At 47.9% G+C, this 25,057-nt stretch overlaps 1 protein-coding gene across 1 annotated transcript in view; it reads left to right on the forward strand.

Annotated features, from left to right (window-relative positions):
• The window catches only part of BFSP2 (beaded filament structural protein 2), a 50,115-nt gene extending 25,870 nt beyond the window's left edge, over nucleotides 1-24,245 (forward strand). Inside the window, exons 3-7 of the mRNA XM_054708044.1 lie at nucleotides 1,574-1,730; nucleotides 3,225-3,386; nucleotides 15,841-15,969; nucleotides 20,813-21,033; nucleotides 24,166-24,245. Coding sequence (XP_054564019.1) covers nucleotides 1,574-1,730; nucleotides 3,225-3,386; nucleotides 15,841-15,969; nucleotides 20,813-21,033; nucleotides 24,166-24,169 — 673 coding nt within the window. The 3' untranslated portion in view covers nucleotides 24,170-24,245. The remainder of the gene's footprint in view (nucleotides 1-1,573; nucleotides 1,731-3,224; nucleotides 3,387-15,840; nucleotides 15,970-20,812; nucleotides 21,034-24,165) is intronic.
• The last annotated feature ends 812 nt before the right edge of the window (nucleotides 24,246-25,057 follow it).

Here is a 25,057-nt window from a genome sequence, read left to right on the forward strand (position 1 = left end):
CTTGAGGCTGGCCCTGCGTTAAGCCAGGTTATCAGAAGTTGACAAGAGTTACTCTCATTTTAACAAATCAACATGCAACAATGGCATTCACCATGTCCTTGAAGCTGCTGGAAAAGTGATTATCTAACACTCATTGTAAACTAGCACACAATTGGCCTGTTGGTGACATTCATAATCTGACTAGTGGCCCGGTGCAGGGATTGTGCACATTGAAAGGAAATTAATTAGAAGAAATATTTTAATATTGCTATTCGTCCTTTCTCTATAATAGAAGTGTCAACCAAATTCACAATCAACAATGACAGATAGAAACACACACGTGCGACTGGCATCAGCAAGAGCTTTATATGTATCACACATGCGTGAGTTAACTTAGCCTTTTATATATAGAACTAGAGGCCCGGTGCACAAAATTTATGCACTCGGGGGATCCTTCAGCCTGGCCTGCACCCTCTCATAGTCTGGGACCCCCAGGGGATGTCCGACTAATGGTTAGCACTGCCACAGAGGCAGGAGAGGTTCCCACCACCTCTGCTGTACTCGCCAGCCGTGAGCCCGGCTTCTGGCTGAGCGGTACTCCCCCTGTGGGAGTGCACTGACCATCAGGGGGCAGTTCCTTCATTGAGTGGTCTACCCCCTGGTGGTCAGTGTGTGTCATAGCAACTAGTTGTTCCGCCATTTGGTCAATTTGCATATTAGCCTTTTCTTATATAGGATAAATTTGCTTAATTAGACCTGCTTTCTGATTTAGCTAAACTTTTTCCAGCCCAATGAAGCACTCCAACTTGTCTTTCAAGTAATTGTCAGTAGCACAGCAGTAAATATCAACACAAAGCAGATTATTATTGTAGATCACACAGGAAGAACAAAGGGTAAAATATTTAACTGTAGCAGTGTTTGACTATATTCTACGCAGTAAGAAAATCTGAAGTCATTTTCAAGGTCCACCATTTCTTACTTCTTTTCAGTCAGGTCAAATTTCTAAACTTTCCAAATCTCCATTTTCCAGCTAATGAAAAGAAAAGAGGATTCCACCTAGTCTCCTATCTACTCAAGGACTTCTGTGAGGATCAAATGAGATGAGGCATGGGAAAACACTTCACAATCATTTGGTTAAACTGTAAAATGTTTGCACCTGGCTATAAAGCAAGTCAGGTTTCTGGGGTGAAGAAATTCCAAGAAGGCTAGCTGCTAGGGAGAGGAAGCCAGGCGTTGCTACGTGATGTCATTACCCAGCGCCCACAGTGACCATTTCAGGTTGGGCTGGGCTGTGGGTCTTGGCAGCTTTGGCTGTGATTTGATGGGCTGTCACTGGGGGGGAGGGGGGGGCGGGGGGGGGGGCTGTGTCCCACTTGGGGGAAGCCAAGTGTTGGTTTGTCAGCACCAGATCCATGGTGCCATTTATTTTTAAATGGCCAGTGCGCGTCACAGCAGCTCCTGCATTTAGCACCTGCCCCCAGTGGTCAGTGCACATCATAGCTACTGGTCGGACGGACTCTTAGCCTTTTATATATATAGATTATTTTCTCCTCTCAGTCGCCTAGCTATGCTGATTAAGTTCCTTTATCTGCAGATATGAAAATGAGCAGCCATTTCGAAAGGCAGCGGAAGAGGAAATTAACTCTCTCTATAAAGTCATCGACGAAGCTAATTTGACAACAATGGACCTGGAAAGTCAAATAGAAAGCCTGAAAGAAGAGCTTGGCTTTCTGTCAAGGAGCTATGAAGAGGTAGGTGGGGCTGGGCTGACGCTGGGTTGGCTATACTCACCTGTCTGGCCAAGCTTCAAAGCACAGGTGATGGGCCCTGGCTGGTGTGCTCAGTGGGTTAGGCATCGTCCCATGCACCAAAAGGTTGCTGGTTCAATTCTGGTCAGGGCACATGCAGGGGTTGCGGGCTCGACCCCCAGTGCGGGGGGGAGAGGGGGCGCACCCAAGAGGAGGGGGTACAGGAGGCAGCTAATCAATGTTCCGCTCTCACATCAATGTTTCTCTCTTTCTCTCCCTCTCCCTTCCTCTCTCTCTCTCTAAAAATCAATAAAAATATTAATAATAATAATAATAATAAAAACATAGGTGATGGTAGCTCACCTGGGCCTCTCCATGTCTCTTGCCCAAGGCTGGTAAAATGCTTACAGTCCCAATGTAGGGTTCAGGCTAGCAAGATGTCTCATACCCAAAAGGCTTCAGAGCCAGGTTGCTCTGAGAACTGGGGGAGGCAGCAGGTCCAAGTACAAGCGAGGGATGACACGAGTGTTGAATTGAGGGCATATTCCATACCTCAAGGTGTTCAGCTTCAGAACTTTGTCTTCACTCTACAGGACAAACAGAATAGCTCTGAGCCAGGCTGTGGTTTGCACACACTCACTGGTGGAATTAAGTCAGATCCCTGAGTGACAGGACAGAGGGGACCTCCCACGGCAACGTGCTCCAGCCCCACACTGATTCTAGACCACCTGCCTCGTGCCACTGTCTGATCCGAGGCCTAAAGTGCTTGCAGTTGAAAAGGTCAAAACTCACGTAACAGTCTCATGTCAGGAAGCTCCCTCTTCTGTCCGACCTTAGGCAAACCAGGATCCAGGCCCACTTCCTCCTGCTCTTGGCGCTGGAGTTTTCCACACTCCCCAGCAGTAAGAGACTCCACAGTTATCCTCAGAGCTCTTTCAGCTTACTCTGACTTTATGAAATGCCTAAGTTTCATCTTGCTGTTCTTGCCTACTCTGTGTCGTTACTTAGCTAGTTATTTGGAGTTTTGCTTGGGCCCGGGCTTGTGAAACCAGCTGAGAAATGCATCCTGGGGAAAGAGAACACAGCCCCTGTGCTGGGAAGAGGATCGGGGACTCTGCCAGGGGCTGGGAAGCCCCACGTTTGGCTTTAGCGGAAGGAGAAGCAAAGTGTTGCCCACAGCCTGGCCGGTGTGGCTCAGTTGGTTGAGCATCACCCCGTCCACGGAAAGGTCGCCGGTTCAATTCCCAGTCAGGGCACATGCCCGAGTTGCAGGTTTGATTCCTGGTCGGAATGCACCCAGAGGCAGCCAATCAATGACTCTCTCTCACATTGATGTTTCTCTCTCTCTCTCTCCCTCTCCCTTCCTCTCTCTCTAAAATCAATTTAAAAATATATTAAAAAGAAAAAAGTGTTGCCTACAGAACGGGGCTTCTGCTGACGACAATGCCATGTCTTCTTTCCCCCGTGGAACTCACCTGAGTGCACTGTCATTTTCAGGATGTGAAAGCGCTGTATAAGCAGCTGGCAGTGTCTGAGCTGGAACAAGTGGACGTCCCCCTGGGCGCTGGGCTGGACGACGTCCTTGAGACGATCAGAATTCACTGGGAGAGAGATGTCGAAAAGAACCGGATGGAAGCAGGAGCCTTGCTCCAAGCCAAGGTGAGCGGTGGGGCCCGCACCCTCCACTCTGCCCTGTGCAGAAGGAGGCCAAGCAAAGAGGGAACGCGGTCAACGTGCGAAGGAAGAAGTGCAGCTGTCTCGGTCCCAGTGGGCATACATGAAATGCGTACTAAGATAACAGTTTTTTGTTTGCCTGTCTAAAAACAGAAAATGTTTAAAATGGTAATAATCCTATATCAGTGGTCGGCAAACTCATTAGTCAACAGAGCCAGATATCAACAGGACAACGATTGAAATTTCTTTTGAGAGCCAAATTTTTTAAACTTAAACTATATAGGTAGGCACATAGTTATTAACTTAATTAGGGTACTCCTAAGCTGGCCTTTGCTAAAAACTCAAGGGGCCAAAGAGCCACATGTGGCTCGCGAGCCGCAGTTTACCGACCACTGTCCTATATGATAAAAGACTAATATGCAAATTGTCCCCTCAACCAGGAGTTCGACCGGGAGTTCGACCAGGGGATGAGGCCATGGCCCCTCCCTCCAGCCAGCCTAGCCCCCAATCGAGATGATCGGGGCTGGGCCAGCTGGACCCCACCCATGCACAAATTCGTGCACCGGGCCTCTAATAATAATAATAGTTCTGACAAGTGTGTAGAGAAGGAGGTTTTCACCTATATTTCAGGAAGCACTTCTATGACCCGTTTGCATAAGGAATTTGGTGCTATGTATCAAGGGTCTTACAATGCCCCTACCTACCAGTTGAATAATCTGGACACGATCCTAAAGATGTCATTGAAAATACAAGTAAAGTGTACATCCAAGTATACTCACTGATGCATTCATTACAAGAGTGAAAATGTTTGGGGAAATAACACATAAATGTTTAATAATAGGATAAAGACCAACCGTGCAATGACATATCAGACAGTTATGGGAAATGATATTTGTGAAGCATTTCTAACAGCCTGGGAAGTGCGCATGCAGTAAGCATGAGCGTGCAGAGTGGTGCATACCAAGGCCAAAAACATTTTCTGCAAAGAACAAGGTAGTAAATAATTAGGTTTCTGGGCCAAATGGTCTCTGTGGCAATATTCAGCTCTGCCACTGTGATGTGAAAGCTGCTGGAGACAATAAGTAACCAGTGAGTGTGGCTGTGTGCCAATAAAACTTTATTTACAGAAACAGGAGATGGGCTGGATTTGGCCTGCGGGCTACAGTGTGCCAACCCTGGTGTATACAGTAGGGTAAAGCATTCAAACAAAGAAACCAGGCCTCACGGAATGATTAGAAGGAAACCACTATAATATTCATGGTGCTAGTGGTGGCTGTCTTTGAGTAATGGACCTTTTGAGTACTTTGAAACGTTTTTCTTGCTTTTGAGTATTTCTTGAGTTTTTCTTAAGTAGTATGAATTCTTTCTATTCGTGGAAGAAAATGATTTTTATTAAACTTCATAAATAATAAAGGAATTAACCAGAAATAGAATGCACAGGGTTTCTTCCTTCTCCATCCCCTACCCATGTATGACTGGGATTTTGAGGCAGAGGATGGAAAGGGCAGAAGAGGGAGGACAGCACGAAGGAAGTGTGAAAACTAAGGCAGCTATGTGAGATAAGGTGAGAGGGCTGCTCCTGCGTCCTGGGTTGCCATGGAGCGCTTCTCAGCCCCGACTGCACAGAACTATGTCAGAGCATTTTCAAAAGGGCCCATGCCCAGGCCCCATTCAGGACCAAGTAAATCAGAAGGAGAAGAGGGACTTTGTGGTTCTCTCTCTCTCTCTCTCTCTCTCTCTCAATCTCTCTCTCTCTCTCTCTCTCTCTCTCTCTCTCTCTCTCTCTCTCTCTCTCTTTTGAGAAGGAGGAAAAGAGAGAGAGAGCAATTTGTTGTTCCACCCAGGCACGCACTCACTAGTTAATTCCTGTGTGTACCTAGACCAGAGATCGAACCCACACGTTGGTACTTTGGGACGATGCTCCAACCAACTGAGCTACCCAGCCAGGGCTTTGTAGTTCTGTAAGCTGGGCGATTTAATGCACAGCCAGGGTTGAGAAACATAAAATATATAAAACCCACCAAAAGCAAACCAGGAGGACCTTTTATTTTCTGTCTTCTCCTGCCCCCTTCACTCCCCTGCCCCAAGGACCAATAGGAACATTCCCAGCAGGGTCTTCACCAATTCTGGAGCCTTCAATGTTCTCCAGCCCAGAAAACACCTTCCATTTCCCCGCTCCCCCCGCCCCCCATCCCCTTTTCAACAGCTTCTCTCTTTCTAACCTTTAGTTCCTTGGCCAGGTCACAACAAACACTTTTATGGCAAATAGTGCCTGGTAACCCCACAAAATGCAGCCCCCACCCCAACCTGGTGAGAGGTGAACAACACAGAGGGGAAGCAAAACCCAACCGTAGATGTGATTGGGGTCCATTCCTTCTTCTTTAGGAGAGTCATGAATATTTATAATTAATGACCCTAGAAACCGTCCATTTCCACTCCCTCGCTTTAGAGGTGGGGAAACGGAGACCCAGGGAGAGCAGGGGCACTCGGTGGGTGTGTGTGGCTTCATTTAGTTCTCCCAGCTCTCCATCCAGGGACCTTTTCTCTGCCTAAGGCTGTTATTTCTCCCTGGCTCTGCCCCCAAAGCTAAACCTCGGTGGCCCAGCCGTTTGCAGCCTTCCTTCTGTCCCAACACTCCTGGGGTGTACACAGCGCTGTAGTGTTTATTTCTTTTGAGGAAGGAGTGGGTGGGGGGAGCACTGTAATGAACAGGAATGTATCCTGCCTAGTGTGGAAAAGAAAAAGAAAAAACTTGGTCATTATTATCCACCCCTCACCCTCTTGAGAATCATCACCAGCCCAACAGTAATCCAAACGTTAATTCTGAACTGACTCATCCGCATTGTTTTAATCGAGTAATCTGAAAGCCACATCTCAGAGAACACACACCACGCTTGTGTACGTGTGGCCGATGCTGCCTGGGCCCCTTGCAGAGAGGCCGAGCTCTGAAAATATTTGCAGAAGGAGTGAATTCCTCTGACCGTCAACAGAGATCAGAACTGACAGCCAGAAGTCCTCCAGTAAATAGTTTTGTCAGCTGCAGTCAGGCCCTGGGGGCTGACATCAGCCCATCCCGAGCACCTCTTGTCCGTGTCTTGGCCGCAAAGCGTAAATGTGAAATAGCTTAGCACGCACGGCTTTTGAAACCTTTTGCAGAGAGAAGACAAACGTGTGTTTAATTCCCTTACAGCCGGGGAGGCTGAAAATTCATGGACGTGATGAATGTATGTCTTTGTTTAGGTGCCCCCAGAAACCGATCCTGAGACAAATATTGAAGTGGAGAAGTGGAGGTAGTTGACTTGGACATTGGAGCGGGGGAGGGGAGAGTGCCAAAATACCAGGAGAAGGGGAAGCAGAGAAGGGACTCAGCAAAGAGTATGTTATCCAACCAGCTACCACTATGGGAGCCTGGAACATACCCCACGGGGGTTCTGGGGAGCAGAACAGAATACAGGAGAGGGGAAGGCGAGGAAGTGGGGTACTAGCACCAGCTCCATCAGGCCTCTGCCGTGCGCTAGCAGAGGGACCCTCCCGTCTTCGGAGAAAACCCTCAGGCAGAGGTGCAGAGCCCACAGCAACAGGAAGCTGGGAGGACTAACATGGTAAGGCCTGAGGGATAGAGGTGGATGCCATCAGCACTTCCTACCACTGATCTGCCAAGTCCTTTTATTTTTTTAATTGAGATAAAATTGGTATATAACATTACATAAGTTTCAGATGTATAATCAATATTATAATTCGACATCTGTACACCGTGATCACCACCAAAAGTCCAGTTACTATCCGTCACCACACAGTTGACCCTTTCACTCATATCGCCCACCCCTCAAACCCTCTTCCCTTCTGATAACCAACAACCCGTTTTCTGTATCTATGGGATTAATTTTATTTGTTTGTTTTTTTGGTTGGTTTTTTTTTTTTTTTTTTAGATTTTTACATATAAGTGAAGTCATCTGGTATTTGTCTTTCTCCATCTGACTTATTTCACTTAGCATCATGCCCTCAAGGTCTATCCATGTTGTTGAAAATGGCAAGAATTCGTTCTTTCCTAGGGCTGGTTCATATTCCATTCTGTATCGATTCACCCACAGATAAACACTTAGGCTGCTTCCTCATCTTGGCCATTGTAAATAATGCTGCAGGGAACGTGAGGGTGCACATAGCTTTTCGAATTAGTGTTTTCATATTCTTTAGATAAATACCCTGAAGTAAAATAGCTAGAAGATATGATAGTTCTATTCTTTTTTAAATATGTATATTTTTATTGATTTCAGAGAGGAAGGGAGCGGGGGAGAGAGATAGAAACATCAATGATGAGAGAGAATCATCGATCGGCTGCCTCCTGCAGGCCCCACACTGGGAATCGAGCCCACAACCCGGGCATGTACCCTGACCAGTAATCAAACCGTGACCTCCTGGTTCCTTGGTCGATGCTCAACCACTGAGCCACACCAGCTGGGCATCTTCCTCTTCTTTGGTCTCCAGCGTGTGCCTGGCACATGTCGTAGACCTTCAATAAGTGTAGTCGAGCATGTGCTGGGTATAAAAAGCCATGCCAGAGAGGATAGAGGGGTGACTGAGAAGTTGTACTCACAATCTAATGTGGCGGTTGGCTGGGGTGCAGGTGGGAGGCAATGGATGGAAAGACCACCTTCCCCGGGCAGAAAGGGGTGTGCGGTGAAAGCAGCGTCGGCAAAGCATTGAGTGAGCCCTTTCCACGTGCCAGGCAGTGAGCTAAGTACTTGATAGGTGTTTTCTCATATAATCTTCTCAATACGACGTCGGACTGTGGTTTTATTCATTTTATAGAGGAAGAAACTGAGGCACAGGGAGGTTAAGTAACTGACCCAAGTAGCAGAGCTACGATACAAACCCTACTTTCTTACTGTTGACATAAGAATGTCCAAGCTTATAGAAAAAAAATATATATATATATGAGTTTATTTGAGCCAAACTGAGGACATCCCCAAAAGCAAGATCTCAACGGACTGAGGAAATACTATGGAAAATGGCAGTGTTGCAGTTCTTTTTATGCATTTGGACCAGAGGAGGGAAATAAGGAGGATTCCATGAAATCCACTGATGGTAGATCAAGGAGGCGGGAGAAAGCAAGGTGGGGAAATCTCTGATTAGATAAAAAGAAAAATGGAGAAACACATAGGACTACTTTTACATTACCTCGGGCTGCCTCTGTAACCTTTGTGTGTTAAGAAAGGGTTTTTACAGCCGTCATCAAATGGAATAACATGGAATGGATGTCGAATTAAAAACAATGATCGTTAACCTTGAACATGTACTGCAAATAGGGATGGTGTACAGGACGCAACAAGATCATGTGCTCCCTTGAGGGTGGTTAGCCCCCGAGGGGGTCTGGAAAAGAGGATTCCTTTGGCATCTCAAAGGGCTGTTAACCTAGATCCGTGGTCAGCAAACTCATTAGTCAACAGAGCCAAATATCAACAGTACAACGATTGAAATTTCTTTTGAGAGCCAAATTTTTAAACTTAAACTTCTTCTAACGCCACTTCTTCAAAATAGATTCGCCCAGGCCGTGGTATTTTGTGGAAGAGCCACCCTCAAGGGGCCAAAGAGCCGCATGTGGCTTGCGAGCCTCGGTTTGCCAACCACGGACCTAGATGAACAAGAACAATGGACAGGGCTCAAAACAAAGACAAACCTTTTATTAAGGGAGTTCCATGCCTGGGGTGTGACTACCACCATGACCTGCTCAGTTAGGAATTTATGATCAAATCATCCCGCAAGGTTACTTTCCGTCACGGAGCCTGTCAGATTCACTAGAGAGCCCCTCCCTGAACTGACACCCTCACTGCCAGGCTGACCTACACGGATTACGCGGAGTGGGGAACGAAGATTCCTTTTCTTAATGAACAACCGTGCCCTGTCTGGCTCAATAGTCAGTGCACCAAAGGGGCATGGGTTTGATTCCAGGCCCTGCTTGCTGGGATGCATGGGGGAGGCAATCAATCAATATCTCTCTCTCTCTCTCCCTCTCTCCATGTCCTCAGCTGAGGATTGAAGGAATAAAAGAATAAGCAGTGACATCTTGTAGAATGTCCGAGGGGCTAGATGCCTATGCCAGGCTCTGTGAGCATCTTTCCAAACCAAGGCCCCGTGCCCTCCCCGCGGGATACTATTGCTCTGTGATACTAGACTGGGAACCGGGGTACCCCCAGGGCTCCATGGCTTTGCCTTTCTCCAGGATAATGAACGTAACGAGGTGACTACGATCCTGGGAGGCCAAGCCACTTAGAACAAAGCAGTCAGTGTGCTCTGCAGCGGAGCGTGGCTGTTTTTCACCTTTACCAAACCCAGGGAGCTCCTGACCCCCCCTCAGCGCCTGCTCAGGGCAAGGCAGGACACACACACACACGTTTCAGCCGCTGCACGTTCAGCCTGCGTACGTGCTGCTCAGCACACACCTGCCTCGGGCCTCTCCACACGCTGCCTCCCCCCAAGCTCTCCCTCTCCCCTCACACAGCTCAGTGGCATTTCTTCCGACTCCAGGTCATTGCCAAGGAGATTTGGGGAAACGGCAATGCTCCTCAGCAAAGGGGGCTGGGTTTGGAGACGGCTTTTCCCCCTCCATTAGGAGACTCTCACATGCTCCATTCTGACTTACTCGAAAGCGTGCTGCTTTTCTTCTCTCGCATCCATCCTTCACAGGCAGTGACATGAAAATGTAATTTAAAAAATTTTTTTTTTAATTTGAAGTTTTTTTCCCATATTTCAAAATGTCCACATGCCCCAGAAATATACACGGAGTGCAACCCAGCTCCTGCGCGGTGGGGCCAGGATTTCAAGCTGGTTTGAAGGCCCGGGGACCAACATATTTGAATCTCATCACACATCCTAGCAACTGCGCAGCCGAGCAACGAAACAGCCCTGCCTTCCTAGCCTCGGGGTCTGGAATCGCGCACCTACTATGTGGTCTGCGAGGAGAAACCCGAAGGCACTGGGTTGAAATGGAAATAGAAGTAGAGTTATTGCAGTAACTAGAAAGCATAACTCTAAAAAACCACTGGAGAAGGACAGGTAATACTTCTAGGTGAGTTCAAACGCTCAACTGTTCCCAGATGCAGGGCGAGGATGTGGGAAGCGGGTTTCAGAAGGTAGGAGGCACGATATAAAATGGCACTGAAATCCATAGTGATCCAATCAATTTCTTTTTCTCTTTCCATCTTAAGTAAACTGTATAAGAAGGCGTCCTTTGGTGCCGGTGGGTCATTAACACTTCTCTTAAACTTGTTAATCTCGCCTCTCAACAAAGAGAAAGCAGGCTCTGGGACCCAGCTGCTTGGCAGGCAGTATTTGCTAGAATAAAATATTATTGATTTGGGTGGGGTTTTGTTGTTGTTGCTGTTTTTTGTTTGGGTGTTTTGTTTTGTTTTTACTTTTAAATATATTTTTTATTGCTGATAGTATTACAGATATCTCCCATCCTTCTCTTCTCCCCCCACCCTCCCTTCCTCCCAGCCCCTACCCACCCCTCCAGGTGATTTGCTTTAATATTATGAACTTGTTCAGTTATCTTCTAGGTATGGCAAGTATAGCAGTTCTGCCGGCTTCTGTAGTGATCTAGGCATTTGCTTCCAGGGACCAGGCATCACATGGCAGTTTTACATGCAGATTCCCGGGCCCCTCAGGATCTCCCGAATCAGGACTTGCACTTTCACAAGAATCCCCAGGCGATGCCGATGCACATTAAAATTTGAGAACAAATTTACAATTTCCATGTTATGCACATTTATTTACAAAGAAACAGTGAAGCCCTGGCCCGGTAGCTCAGTTGGTTAGAGTGTTATCCCAATACACCAAGGTTGTTGTGGGTTTGATCCCCAGTCAGGGCACATACAAGAATCGACCAATGAATGCATATATAAGTGGAACAACAAATCAATGTTTCTCTCTCTCTCTCTCTTCTCTCTCTCTCTCTCTTTCTCTCTTCCCCCACCCCTTCCTCTTTCTTGCTCTCAAATCCATAAATAAAAATTAAAAGAAAAAAGCAAATTGGAAAAAAAAAAGTGAATTGGTTAAAATAAAAACAGTTTAATTAGCATTCAGGTGTGTGAAAAACTATGCTGGTTGTCCAAGAATGTTTGGCAAACACTTGGATACAGCATCTTCCTAGTGGCACTAAGACATAGGGATTCAACCCTCCAGACACCAGTACGTACCACTGCATACAAGCCACTCATTGTCTGGGCTGAGAGGACCTGTGGCTATAGCCTTGGCCAGCAGCTCTAGCCCAGACCCGCCCGTCAGGGCTTTGAAACATGCCCTCCATGAGCTTGGCGTCCACTCTTGCCCGGCTCTCACCCATGGTGTCCTGACAACTGCTCTCAAGGGGTGGGGGTGGGGGGGTAATGTAAACATATGTACTAAACGCCAATCAAATTCACAATACCACTTAGAGGTGGCATAGAATTTTGGCTGATGTTTTATTTATCTAATTTTAGGAATAACATAAATTTTAAGATAAAATTCTTTGCTTTTCCATTTACACCTGTAACTTCAATGTGGCTTGCTATTTCTTGCAAAACCCGCCAACCGTTTTTATAATTGTGTCATCAACAATAGTATCATAAGATCAGACTACAGAAAAATGTTTGATTATTAATATCTGATTATACAAAAAGTCACTCACATCCATGATGAATGAGGATAGCTCTGATGCGAATTTTGGTTGATATTTTCATTAACCTTAATGAGTTCATTTGTCAATGATGAAAAAAAATTTTTTTTTAATATAGGAAGAAGGAGAGAGAGATAGGAACATCAATGATGAGAGAGAACCATTGATCAGCTGCCTCCTGTACACCCCGCACTGGAGATCAAGCCCGAAACCCAGGCATGTGCCCGACTGGGAATTGAACCGAAACCTCCTGGTTCATAGGTAGATGCTCAACCACTGAGCCACACCAGCTGGGCAATAATGTAACTTCTTTATGAATCAGATAATAGTTTTCAAATATTGGAAAAATATTCTTGCTAATGTTTGTGCCATTCCCAATGTAACAGCTACAGACATGACCCACTTTTAAGTTTAATCTGCACTATTAACATTTTCTGCATCCCTTTTTTAAATCTAGACAGTCTATAAAATAGTAATTCAATCTGATTTGTGGAGTTTGCCAATTTCCATGGTGTCAATACTCTCACCCTTATTTCAGACGACTAACTTGATGTGAATGAGTTGGGAAGAGCTGGGCAGGAACACATCATTGACTCCCACCACACAGGTACCATCAATGTAAATAAACCTCAGTAGCACAGATAATGATAAGATGTAAATAATTAGCCAGTGGTGTGTTTTGAGTATTTATTACCATTTTTAAAAATATATTTTTTTATTGATTTTGAGAGAGAGAGGAAGGGAGAGGGATAGAGAGATAGAAACATCAAAGTGAAAGAAGGCATCCACTCGGGATCGAGCCAACAACCCGGGCATGTGCCTTGACTGGGAATCGAACTGGTGACCTCTTGGTTCCTAGGTTGACGCTCAACCACTGAGCCGCACCAGCCAGGCACCATTTTTTTTTAATATAACTTATTTAATTGTGAGTTGATATGATTTAATTTTTAATAATGGCTGTGTTTAGCAACCGGCTTACAAAATTCCTGAAAATTTAACAGTCGGCTCTGGTACGCTGTTAGGAACCGGCTCCAGCTCACACTGCCCCGGCCTCTCTGTGTAGCCGTGTTACCTGATTCCATTGGTCAGGACACCCCCCTCTCCTGCCTCCCACCCACCCACACAGCCCTTCTGGCCAGGCCCCACTCCAAAGAGAGAAGGAAGAACAGGGCTACTGATCCCAGGAAGACAATGAGGGTATTTTAGAGTGATCCACCTTCACTTTGGGGAAGACAACCCCAATTTCAGGGCCTTAAGTTGATGAATTGGTGGCAGTGGCAGCACTGAGCTCTGGTTAAGGGCAACCCTCTGGAGTCTGCGGCTGCGCTTGAGTCCCGGCTCTGCCCCTCTTAGGCCATATGACCTGGAATAAAAAACTCAATCTCTCTGTGCCTCAGTTTCCTCGTGTAAAATGGGAACAATAATGACACTTGCTTCATAGGGTTGTAAAGATTAAATGAGATCATGGACTAAAAGTTGTTCACATAGTGCTTGGCACCGAGTAAGAGCATCACACACATCAGTTATCATTAGTAGTAATCAAGTCATAGTGGCTTTTACAAACTCATGTATTAGCTAATACTACTTTCCACATACAGAAAACATATGCAGCCCGGCCAGTGTAACTCAGTGAATTGAGCATCACCCCATGAACCAGTTCAATTCCCAGGCAGGGCACATGCCTGGTTTGCGGGCTTGATCTCCGGTAGGGGGCGTACAGGAAGCAGCCGATCTATATTTCTCTCTAATTAATGTTTCTATCTCTCTCTCCCTCTCCCTTCCTCTCTATCTAAAAAATCAATAAGAACATATTTAAAGAAAACACATACAGCCAATGTTTGCATGCTTTTAAGGTTCTAAAGGCTTCTACATGCATAACCTGTTAGAACCGTGGTCGGCAAACTGTGGCTCGCGAGCCACATGCGGCTCTTTGGCCCCTTGAGTGTGGCTCTTCCACAAAATACCATGGCCTGGGCGAGTCTATTTTGAAGAAGTGGCATTAGAAGAAGTTTAACCCTTTGCACTCGCTTGCTTTTTTCTCGATTCCTTTATTCTACTCGGGATTTAATTTTTTAAATACCCCAGATTTTACAAAGCGCAGCAGTAGAATAAAAAACTGGAGTTTCTTTTCATACAAACTTATTTATTTGGATTTTTTTATATTTCAAATTATTGATACATTCAATACAGTTCGACATACGAGCTGCTACCGATGCTAACCGTGTCGAGTCATACTCGACATCCGAGTGCAAAAGGTTAAGTTTAAAAAATTTGGCTCTCAAAAGAAATTTCAATCATCGTGCTGTTGATATTTGGCTCTGTCGACTAATGAGTTTGCTGACCACTGTGTTAGAAGCCTCAAGTGACTCACGAGACAGTCATCATGTGATTATTAATCTCCACTTGTTGTCATTGCATTCTGTGGGCAGGGGACTATGTCATTGCATTCTGTGGGACTCAGAGAGGCTGAATCATGGCCCAGGGACACACAGCCAATGACCAACCAGTCGGAGCTGGGCCCACGGCTCCTGTTCTCCTTGAGCAGATCCCAAGCCTTTAATGGGCATTTTTGTTGAGCTCCTTACAGCCCTTAAACAGCAAGAACTGGAAGAACTACTACTGAGATAGGAGCCTCGGGTTTCTTAGCCAGTCAATTAGGTTGGACTATTTTTGCACAATTCTATAAATAAGTATTCGTACGTAGTAAAAATGGTCAATCAAAAGAGCCAGTAACCTAGGAGACAAAACAGATTTCTCTCCTACATCACGGGCTTGGTGACATGCCATCAGACCTGGCTTGAAGTTATAGATGTGGGTGATCTCTCATTTTTTCCCTTTTCCCCGACAAAGGGCAGAGTCGCAATGACCTGCTCCCTGGATGTATGGGGAGGAATCACCATATGTCCATCTCGCTCAGGGAGAAGGTTCAAAATACAGACCGTCCCCTTGATAGTCACAAGTGTGACCAGACATGTTTTTTCAAGGAAACGTATCCGATCAAGTTGGCTAACGATTAATCTGCCTTACAGTGCTGGGAGGGGTTACAAACTCTCTGAAGGGCAATTTGGCTACGCTTATCAACATTGCAAAGCCTGCCCTTTTGACTCAGCAATTCCACAAGAGGAATTTACTCCCCAGAGATATTCCCACGTAATCAAGATGAGGTCTGTAGGTTATTCTTTGCACCATTGATGGTAACAGGCAAAGACGGGATGGGGTCTTCTAAGTAAGGCAATACTACGTGGCCGTTAAAAAGAATGTAACTGGGGGGGGGGAGAGGGGGGCTAGAAGGGGTCAGTGGGGGAAAAACGGGGACATATGTAATGCTTTCAACAATAAAATTTAAAAAAAAAAAGAATGTAACTGATGGATATATGCTGATATGCTAGAATAATTTCTAAGATATAATAAGCACCAAAGCAAGGGGGAAGGTCGTACATATTTGAAGTATTTCTGGAAGGAGGTCTAAAAAATACTATTAATTACCCAGAAACAGGAGAACTGGGTAATTAGCGCTCAGGGAGAAAAGGACTCTATAATACTTCCTACCGTATATCCTTTGGAAAATCTTTTGAATTTCATTCTATTTGCATGCGTCATGTGTTCAAACTGAATAAATGTTTGTATACAGGCCGTTGTGGGCGCCTGTAGCCAAAGAGGGATTTTTAAATCCAATAGCCGTTTCCCCTGAGCTAGAAGCAGCGGGGAGGTCGTCAGAGAGGGGGGAGAGGGAAGGCCGGGTCCGGGGCTCCCTCCTCCCGCTCACCCGCCGCTCCCTGTCCGCAGCAGCAGGCGGAGGCCGGCGGGGCGCAGGGCCCGGAGGAGCGGCTGGCCGCTGCCCGCAGGGCGGAGCTGCGCAGCACCGCGTGCCAAGTGCAGAGCCTCCAGGCGGAGACGGAGTCCTTGCGGGCGCTGGTGAGTGGGCCAGGAGCCACCTGGCATTGCTTGGGACAATTCTAACTCTCCGCGGTTGAACTGTCGTCACACGGGTCACCGTGTGCCCGGGGCTTTCATCTCCCAGCCTAGGGGTCTGAGGCCTGAGAGGACGATCCCACACCAATCACAAGGGTAGGAGATGGGGCGAGCGCCCGGCTGCTGTGAATGTCGGCCACTCATGCCCACAGACGCCCCTTCCCAGCTGCCCCTCTTCGCCAGAGAATGGCCCTCAGCCAATCAGAAGACACTTGAGGTTTGAGGGGGCGGGGGTCCCACCTTCCCAGCCAATGACCGACTCACAGGGGGTTTAAAAGCCCCGCTCACTTGCTTCAAAGTGGAACCAGGCCTCTGGGGTAATTCACTCTTCAGGGCTCTATGGGGTCAGGCTGTGGGGTCAGGCTTAGCACCTCCCCTGCCCAGCCCTGTCCTGCTTCCCTTGCTCCCCCTTTCCTGGGAGCAACTCCTTCATTATTCCCACAAACCAGGATCCCTGTGGCAGGCTCTGCTTCTGGGGCACCCAACCTAAGACACCTGGGAAGCTCCTCAGACTCGCTGTGGTTTGTGGGCGGATCTCTCACATCATTAATTATTATTATTAATGTAAACGATTATTAGTAATACAGCGGTCCACCTCTGCTCTCTGGGGTGGACTAAAGTTCTATTAGGTTGTCAAGCACAGCTACTCCTGGATGCCCTCCAGGGGCCACGTGTACCGAGTCAACCACAAGCGAGTTGTGCACACCAGCGGGCACGAAGGGGTTGGTTCATGTAATCCTGGCGTAGCTGAGGTGGTCTAGTCCACTGAGGCCCAAGAAGCCCTCTCTCCCATCAGCCTCAAGTCCTCGGGCTGATCAGATACCACTGATGATGCCCCTTTCTCCCACCACACCCCCCATAAACCTGCATCTCAATTTTGCCACCCAAATCCGCTCCATCATCAAGCCACCAGTCAGGCCTGCCATGAAGTTAGCTCAGGCATTTATCCTAGTAGTTTCCCTCAGGAACAGCTTTATCTCTGCCTGTAGCCAAGATCATCCCATCACCTCCGGTTCCCTCAAGTGTCTTCCGTTCACTTGGGTCCATTGTCCTCCGGCCAACAAGGTCACATGGTGCCCAGCCGGCTCAGGACAGTGCTCAGTCTTCTTGCCACAACATGGCATGCATCTCATTGCTCCACTTATTTTTTTATTGATTGATTGACTTTTAGAGAGAGAGGAAGAGAGAGAGAGAGATATTTGTTGTTCCACTTATTTATGCATTCATTGGTGCTTCTTGTATGTGCCCTGACCAGGGATCCACCCTGCAACCTTGGCATATCGGGACAATGCTCTAACCGACTGAGCTACCCGGCCAGGGCCATCGTTACTCCACTTCTGTCCCACTCAGTCTCTGATGGGATCTGGGTCAGAGCAAGGGGGTGTGAGTAAAGGATCTGAGGCGAGAAAAATCAGGAAACTGCAGTTTAAAGCAATGCTGCTTTCACTAAACAAACAAAACAACATCTAAAAGCAATGGCATTATTCACTCAGAGGTATGTGAATGTTATGTAACCAGTTTTTTTCACCTGCCATAACCCTTGATAAACACCCTAATATCAGGGGTGCTGCCTCTCGCCTCTGTAGCTTTAGGCACAGTGAAGGGATTGCCATTCCTTCCCCAGATGTCCTTGTGGCTGCCAAAAGTGTCACTCTTCTGGCGACAGAGAGTTCCAGGCAAAAGGTTGAGGACATAGTCTCAAGCCAACATCATAAAAAAAAAAAAAATCCCAGATGAGTTACTCCTCAGTGGCAGGTGGCCCATCACTCAGCACACATTCCACACACGTATACTGGGCGCCTGCGATGTGCAAGGCCTTCCCTTAGCCCCTGGGGAGGCAAATCTGAATGGGGTCGTTCCTGTCCTCTAAAAGCTCAGAACTTGGTTGGTAATGAAAACCTGTGCACAAATGACGGAACAAAGCAGAGGGCAACTGTGTTCCCAGTAGCTGCTCCCTCCAGCTTCTGTGCTCAGCAAGCCCCCAGCAACCCTCACCTCTGCCCCTCAGCAGATGCTATATCACCTATATTTTTCTGCAGATAAAACTAAGGTCCCCCAACATGAGGTCTCTGGTTTCCATTTCCCACTTCAAAATATCTCAGAAGCTAAATTTATCCACCATCCCTTTCCTTCATAGACTCCCCCTGTCTCGTGCTGCACCCCCTGGGCATGCCTCTACCCACTGTCTCCTCTCTTCTGCATTTTCAGGGTCCCCAACCCCTGGAATCGCCCGAGCTCGGCCTACAATAGAAAGCCCTCCTTTGCCAGAGCTTCATGTTCATGTCCAGATTTCGCCCTTTCCTTTCCTGCCTCGAGCCCGTAATGTGTTCTTCCCATGGCTGGAAGGAGACTCCTCCCCTCAAGTCTGCCCACCTCCACCTGCCCCTCTTGCCAAACCCTTGGCACAGGTGAGGTGAAAACACGGAAGTGCGACACCCACCGAGGAGCCTAGATCCTGACTCCCACAGCTGGGTGATCCTCCCACCCGCCACCCACTCAGGTTCAGGGTGGTCCGTGAGGTGAAATCAGCTCTTCCACCAGAGTCACATTAACTCCTTGAGGGCAGGGCCCAGGCTTCCTTACTTTTATGTCCCCAAATTGCTTGGCACAGTGCCCCAAGTTTCCTCAAAGTGACACCTACAGTAAGAACATGCTCATATGCAGAAGTGGGCAGGACCGTGACTGCCATCCCATTTTGCAAATAAGAAATCCGTGGCTCGGGGATTTTCCCATGAACACAGTAATAAGTGCAGGAGCCAAGCCCTTCCGGCTCTGTCTCTGTCCTAGACCACAGCCAGCCTATGGGATTGGGGGTTGGCGCTCCGGCTCTGCAATCAAATCCTGCTTCCTCTACTCACGAGCCGCGTGACGCTCCAAATTCCACTTTCTCTCTTTCACGTGGGGACCTACCTTGGTCATCCTCTTTATCTGCTGTGTTACCGGCCCCCGGTCAGAGCAACCTGTGCACACACAAGGCCCCCACAGCCGAGCTGACGAGACGTCCAGCCGCCTTTTCCAACAAGATTCCGTGTAGGAGCAGCCAGGCACCAATAATGGTGCTTGAGGCCTACAAAGCTCTGTGTTCAGTCAAATCAGGAACTCAAGACCAGAAACCACAGATCACTGTTTTACTTTCTGGAGGGTCTATAACCCAAGGGCATCCCTTCCCATTTCCATAAGCTGGGGAGTGAGCGTGCTGCTGTGACCCCGGTATGCTCGCTGGTGCTATCCATGTCCCCGAGCAGGCCAGGGCTGGGGCACCCGCAGCAGTGGCCTCATCATGGTCTCTCAGCTCAAGCGTCTCTGTGGGAAGCAGGCCAGGATGTCAGGACTCAGGGGGGAGAACTGGGGTTTGGGCAGTGGGTCCTGAGTCATCAAAGGACCCTAGGCCACATGGAGCCAACACTGTAAGCCGATGACCAACCATGGCTCTGTAAAACATTTTTCCAAATCACAGGTGTTACAGGTCCGATGTCAACAATCACTACTCACAAACCAAGCTGGGCCGGTCGTGGGTGCCGTGTTAGGGACCCTGGAGAGCTTGGGGATGAGGTTAAAGCAGAGGGGAGACAGGCCCGGAGTTGGACTTTAGACAGAGCACCATAGCTTCCATGTGGGGAATGCAGTACAAGCAGGAACTAGAGGCAGAAAGAGGAGCTAAGAGGCCACTGAGGTCCCCCTTGATGAAAGGTGATGTGCATCCATCCTGGGCATCGGTGGCTGGAGAAGAGAGGGCACACATGTGAAAACCTTTCAGAACATATGGGGGGCGGCGGGATCCAGTAATGATTGCGTTTGGGAGAGAAGCAAGAAGACCAGGGATGTGTCCTTCCCCAGTGTCTAGTTCTCAGGAGTTCACCTGCTGAAGCGCAGGATAGGAAAGACCAGCAGGTCCGTTGTGGATGCCTTGATTTGAGGTGCGCTGGACTGCACATATTTCCTCCAGTCAGTAGGAAGCTCCGTAGTGGGTCAGGGCTTGGAGAGAGGAGAGAAGCCTGTGCTAAAAGAATCACTGCAGGAGCCATTGGCAGACCGGCTGGGGAAATCATGAGTGTGGGAGAGACCAACTGACAGGCCCGGGACACACAGTTCAGAGAGTAACAGGTTCAGGGTGGGGCGGTGGGGAACCCACAGGGAAGGGGGAACCAGAGGAAGAGGAATTGGCCCAAATGGGCACCTAAAACACTAAGGAAACAACTGCTGAGCATAGAAAAGCCAGAGACGTTCACTGTAATTCTGATCATCTGGGGAAGGGCGCAGAGGAGACAGCATTTTAGCTGAATGATGGGTGGGGTTTCAGCCGTGGAGGGGATAGGGCCCCCCAGGGGGTGAGAAAAAACGAGCAAAAAGGCCCAGAGGCAGCTCAGAGAGCAAGGTTTCTTTGAAGAAACACCTGCAGACTGCTTCTGTGTGTGTGTGTGTGTGTGTGTGTGTGTGTCAGTTTCTCTCTCATTTTTTTTTCCTCTCTCATTTTCTCACTCATCTCTCGTTCTTATATCTCATCTCTCTCCCTCTCCTTCGCCCTTCTCTTCCTCCCACCCATCCCACTCCATGTCTCCCCCACACACATCCACCCCCCACCTCCCACCCCGACCCCCATCAGAAGGATCAGTGAATTAGACTAAACAAGAGCCTGGCCTCCTGAGGATTCATGATTTATACACCAAGCCACGTCAACCTAGCAACCGACCAGACCGATGCCAGCCCCTCCCCCTGCTCCGCACACCTCCCTCTCCAAGGGCCCTGCCTGGCGGCCGTGAGTTTGGACGTGTTCCCTCTTTTGTAGAAGCGAGGCCTGGAGAACACTTTGCAGGACGCCAAGCACTGGCATGACCTGGAGCTGCAGAACCTGGGAGCTGTGGTCCGCAGGCTGGAGGCGGAGCTCCAGGAGATGCGTGAGGAGGCGGAGCAGCAGCGGCAGACCCGCGAGCATCTGCTGGCGCACAGGTGCCAGCTGCAGAGGGACGTGGCGTCCTACCACGTCCTGCTGGACAGGGAGGAGAGCCGGTAGGTCTCTTCTTACTTAATTATAAAAGGAGCACAACTCGTCGTTTAAAATATTTTATTTTTCAAACACTATAGAAGTAATTAAGATAGAAGAAATCACCCCAAAACACACACACACACACACACATACACACACACACTCCCATAGCCTCACTCTGTCCTTCCACAAATATATAAACAAATACATATTATAAATGTGCATGTATACATAAATGTGTTACACCTGTTTATAATCATATAAACAGATACACACATGCACACGTAGACGTGCCTATAAATGTTAAGACATATCTAGTGCAGCAGGTTCTCCAATAAGGTCAATTTAGTTCAACATCATGTCATTATAACGTTGATGAGATGCCATAGGAATTTAACGCTTGTTTATATAAATTATTCTGTAGTAGAACTGGCTTCCTTGTACATCATTTCATCATAGTTCCCAGAACCTATTGACAATGTCACGTGAGGACTTACTGTACATACATGGTATCTGTTAGGAATGCATTCAGCTGCATGTAATTGAGCCTACTTAACGGGGCTATAAACCAGTGCACCTGAAGTTTAATGTGCACCCAATACCTGGGCATCTCTTTAAAATGCAGATTCTGCTTCAGTAGGTCTGGGCTGGGGCCTGAGGTTCTTCATTTCCAACAAACTCGCATGCAAGTCAGGCCTATCCTGCCGGCCCACAGACCACACAGGGAGCAGCCAGGACATAAACCATGTTTATCTGAGCGTTCCAGAAATGAGGTGGTCCAGGCTTCTCAATGATTTCATTAGGTCCCAAGCTCTTTTCATCTTTCTGACATACCACTCCTGGTATATTGGCTTTTTTGTCTTCATCTTTGTTCCACATGGTGGCCAAATGCCTACCACAGCTCCCGACCTCAGGTCCTCACTCATGACAAGAAGAAGGAGGAAGGAAGAGAGGGCAGCAAGAACAGCCTTTCCCTGGGTAACCTCTTTATCAGTCAGTGAAGGGGAAATGTGCTGAGAAGTCCTCTAATGGACTTTGCCTGTTATCTCATTGACCAGACCTGCTCACATGGCCTTACCTCCCCGCAATGGTTCTGGGAAAGCAACTTTTTCCAGCCTCTACACTGGAGAGAGGCAAGGATAGGAATGACATACATATGTCTAAGTATGTATATGAATGTATGCGTGTGTATATACACACATATATACATCGATGTATATATGCAGTCTTTTTTTATCGGGTGAGGACTACAGGAGCTTTTGCATGAGTTTTGGGACTAGTTCCTTGCCAGCTCTCTAAGGAAATCCAAGCCTTTATTTGATCATAATTCTATATCTTCATATCTCCCTCCAAGGCCCCATCTGTGGCATACATTGAATAAGGAATAGAATATCAGTTCTAAGAGATAACTTAGAGATTATATAGTCCAACCCCTGTGATTCCAGCAAAACTACAAAGGCCCTGAACAGAAAAGCGGTTTTCTGTGATCACACGAGGAGGTGGAGCCAGAGCTGGGACTCCGAAACATCCCTTTCTTCAGAAACAAGAGAGCCACGGGGAAGCAGCCAGCCCTTCCTCCTTTCCAGCGGAAAACGTGTCATCCAGCTCCTCTCCCACTGTCTTTTTATTGGATTCATTTCTGTGGACTATAAAAGCTGGATGTTCCTGACCAAGCTCATTTTTTCATATGCCTATGAACATCTGAATAAGTGCACAAATTTGTTTTAAACATAAAAAGTGGTGAATTAAGCTGAATATTCTTCAAGAATATAAGAATACCATTTAGTGAGTGCCTGCTGTGTGCCAGCACAATTTCAGATTCTCTGTTCTCTTCATTTCCCCTGAAACCCTGCTAGGACTATATCATTATCTCCATTTTACAGGTAAGAAAGAAAGCCTCAGAGAGCTTCAGTCATTTGCTCAAGGTAACTCAGCTAATACCTGTGGAGCAGGGATTTGAAACCCAAGTTGGCCCTGGCCAGGTAGTTGGTTACAGCATCTTCCTGATTCAATTTCTGGTCAAGGCACATGCAAGAAGCAATGAATCCTATATAATAAAAGCCTAATATGTTAAGTGTCCGGTCACCCATCCAACCAATCAAAGTGTAATATGCTAATGATATGCTAAGGTTGCTCAACCGCTCACTATGACGTGCACTGACCACCAGGGGGCAGACGCTCTGACTGGTAGGTTAGCTTGCTGCTGGGATCCAGCTGATCAGGGCTGAGTGAGACAGGCTGGACATGCTCTGGAGCCCTCCTGCAGTCCCTCCCTGGCTGGCCAACCTCCCATGTCTCTCCCTGGCCCCGATTGTGCACCAGTGGGGTTTCTCGGCCTGGCCTGTGCCCTCTCACAATCTGGGACCCCTCAGGGTCTGTTGGAGAGCCGGTTTTGGCCCAATGGCAGAATGACCGGTCACTTTGACGCACACTGACCACCAGTGGGCAGATGCTCAACGCAGGAGCTTCCCCCTGGTGGTCAGTTCACTCCCACAGGGGGAGCGCCACTCAGCCAGAAGCTGGACTCACAGCTGGCGAGCACAGCAGCAGTGGCAGGAGCCTCTCTCATCTCCATGGCAGCGCTGGGGATGTCTGGCTGACAGCTTAGACCTGAGGGCTCCCGACACAGGCCAGGCTGAGGGATCCCTACCCCCCGAGTGCATGAATTTCATGCACTGGGCCTCTAGTCTATATATATAAAAGGCTAATATGCAAAGTGTCCTCTCAGGAGTTCAACTGGGAGACTGGGAGTTCGATCACTCGCTATGACGTGTGCTGACCACCAGGGGACGGCGCAGAATGAAGGGAGGACCCAGCCGGCAGCTGAGAGCCCGGATCAGCCCTGATCACCAGCCAGGCCTAGGGACCCTACCCGTGCATAAATTCCGTGCATCAGGCCTCTAGTGAATGTATAAATAAGTGGAACAACAAATCAATCTCTCTCTCTCTCTCTCTCTCTCTCTCTCTCTCTCTTTCTCTTCCTCTCTTTCAAATCTATAAAAAAAGAAAAATAAAACCCAAGTTGTCTTATTCCAAAGGCCAACTGCTTTCCACGAGATTCCTACCTTTCCTGTAATCTTATTGTGATCTCTTTACTAATTTTCAATCATCCATAGCTTCTCTCACTCAAATGTGTTTTTGTTTATTTGTTTCAGCTAGTGGAGAAACTTCTTTTCATGAAGAAAATGCTGCCTTCTCACCAAGTGGTCGATGAAGTGCCTTGAGGAGTCTTCCCCACCTGCTCCCACATCTACCCCAAACAGCCTCCCATCCCCCACCCTCCCGGAGCTGGATTCCCTGCTAGATTCCCTTGAGCTGAAAAGCTTCCTAGGAGTGGAGAGGGTTCTTTGGCTTTAAACTGAAGTAGTCTGTGGCTTGGGCATCCTCCCTGTCCCTCTGCCAATAAATGCTTTGTGTGCAGCTTCCAGTCTGACCACCTGTTCAACTCACTACCGGGTGGAGATGGTGTCACTTTACCTGCCTGGCCTTTGCTTGTGGAGCCATCCTTGAAGGCTCTGGAAAGTTCCCTGAGCATGATGCCCTCTGCCTCTCCGCCCAAGGATCAGCTGCTTGGGCAAGCACTGTGCTCAAGGCTTGCAAGTTCACCACGGTTTGGGGGCAAAAACAGCACTCTTGTTAGAGGGGAGTGGCGTGGCGCTGTGTTGCATGTACCATAATTACAGGCATCGCGAAGCATTCAGACCTCTTTAATGTGCTCTGCATGGGTGTTTACGTGCAGACACACACATTTCACTGCTATTGACGGAGGGCCCCTCAATCAGTTTAAAGGGAACTTCAATGTAGGTCTGTGGGGGGTTAATTAGTCTGTGGTTGCTTACTTCACTTCTAGACTCAGAGTTTGCTTCCACCGTGGGAGCCGAGCCAGCCAAATATAGTTCCTGAATCTGCCACCTACCCAGGCAAGGCTCCCTGCCTTCTGATTAAAATTGAAACCAGCACCTGTGTCCTCGCACCAGCTCTCAGCGCCTCCCAAACCACACACACACACACACACACACACACAGCCCGACCTCAGTTTCTTAATTC

The sequence above is a fragment of the Eptesicus fuscus genome, chromosome 18, assembly GCF_027574615.1.
Source record: "Eptesicus fuscus isolate TK198812 chromosome 18, DD_ASM_mEF_20220401, whole genome shotgun sequence".
Classification (NCBI taxonomy): domain Eukaryota; kingdom Metazoa; phylum Chordata; class Mammalia; order Chiroptera; family Vespertilionidae; genus Eptesicus; species Eptesicus fuscus.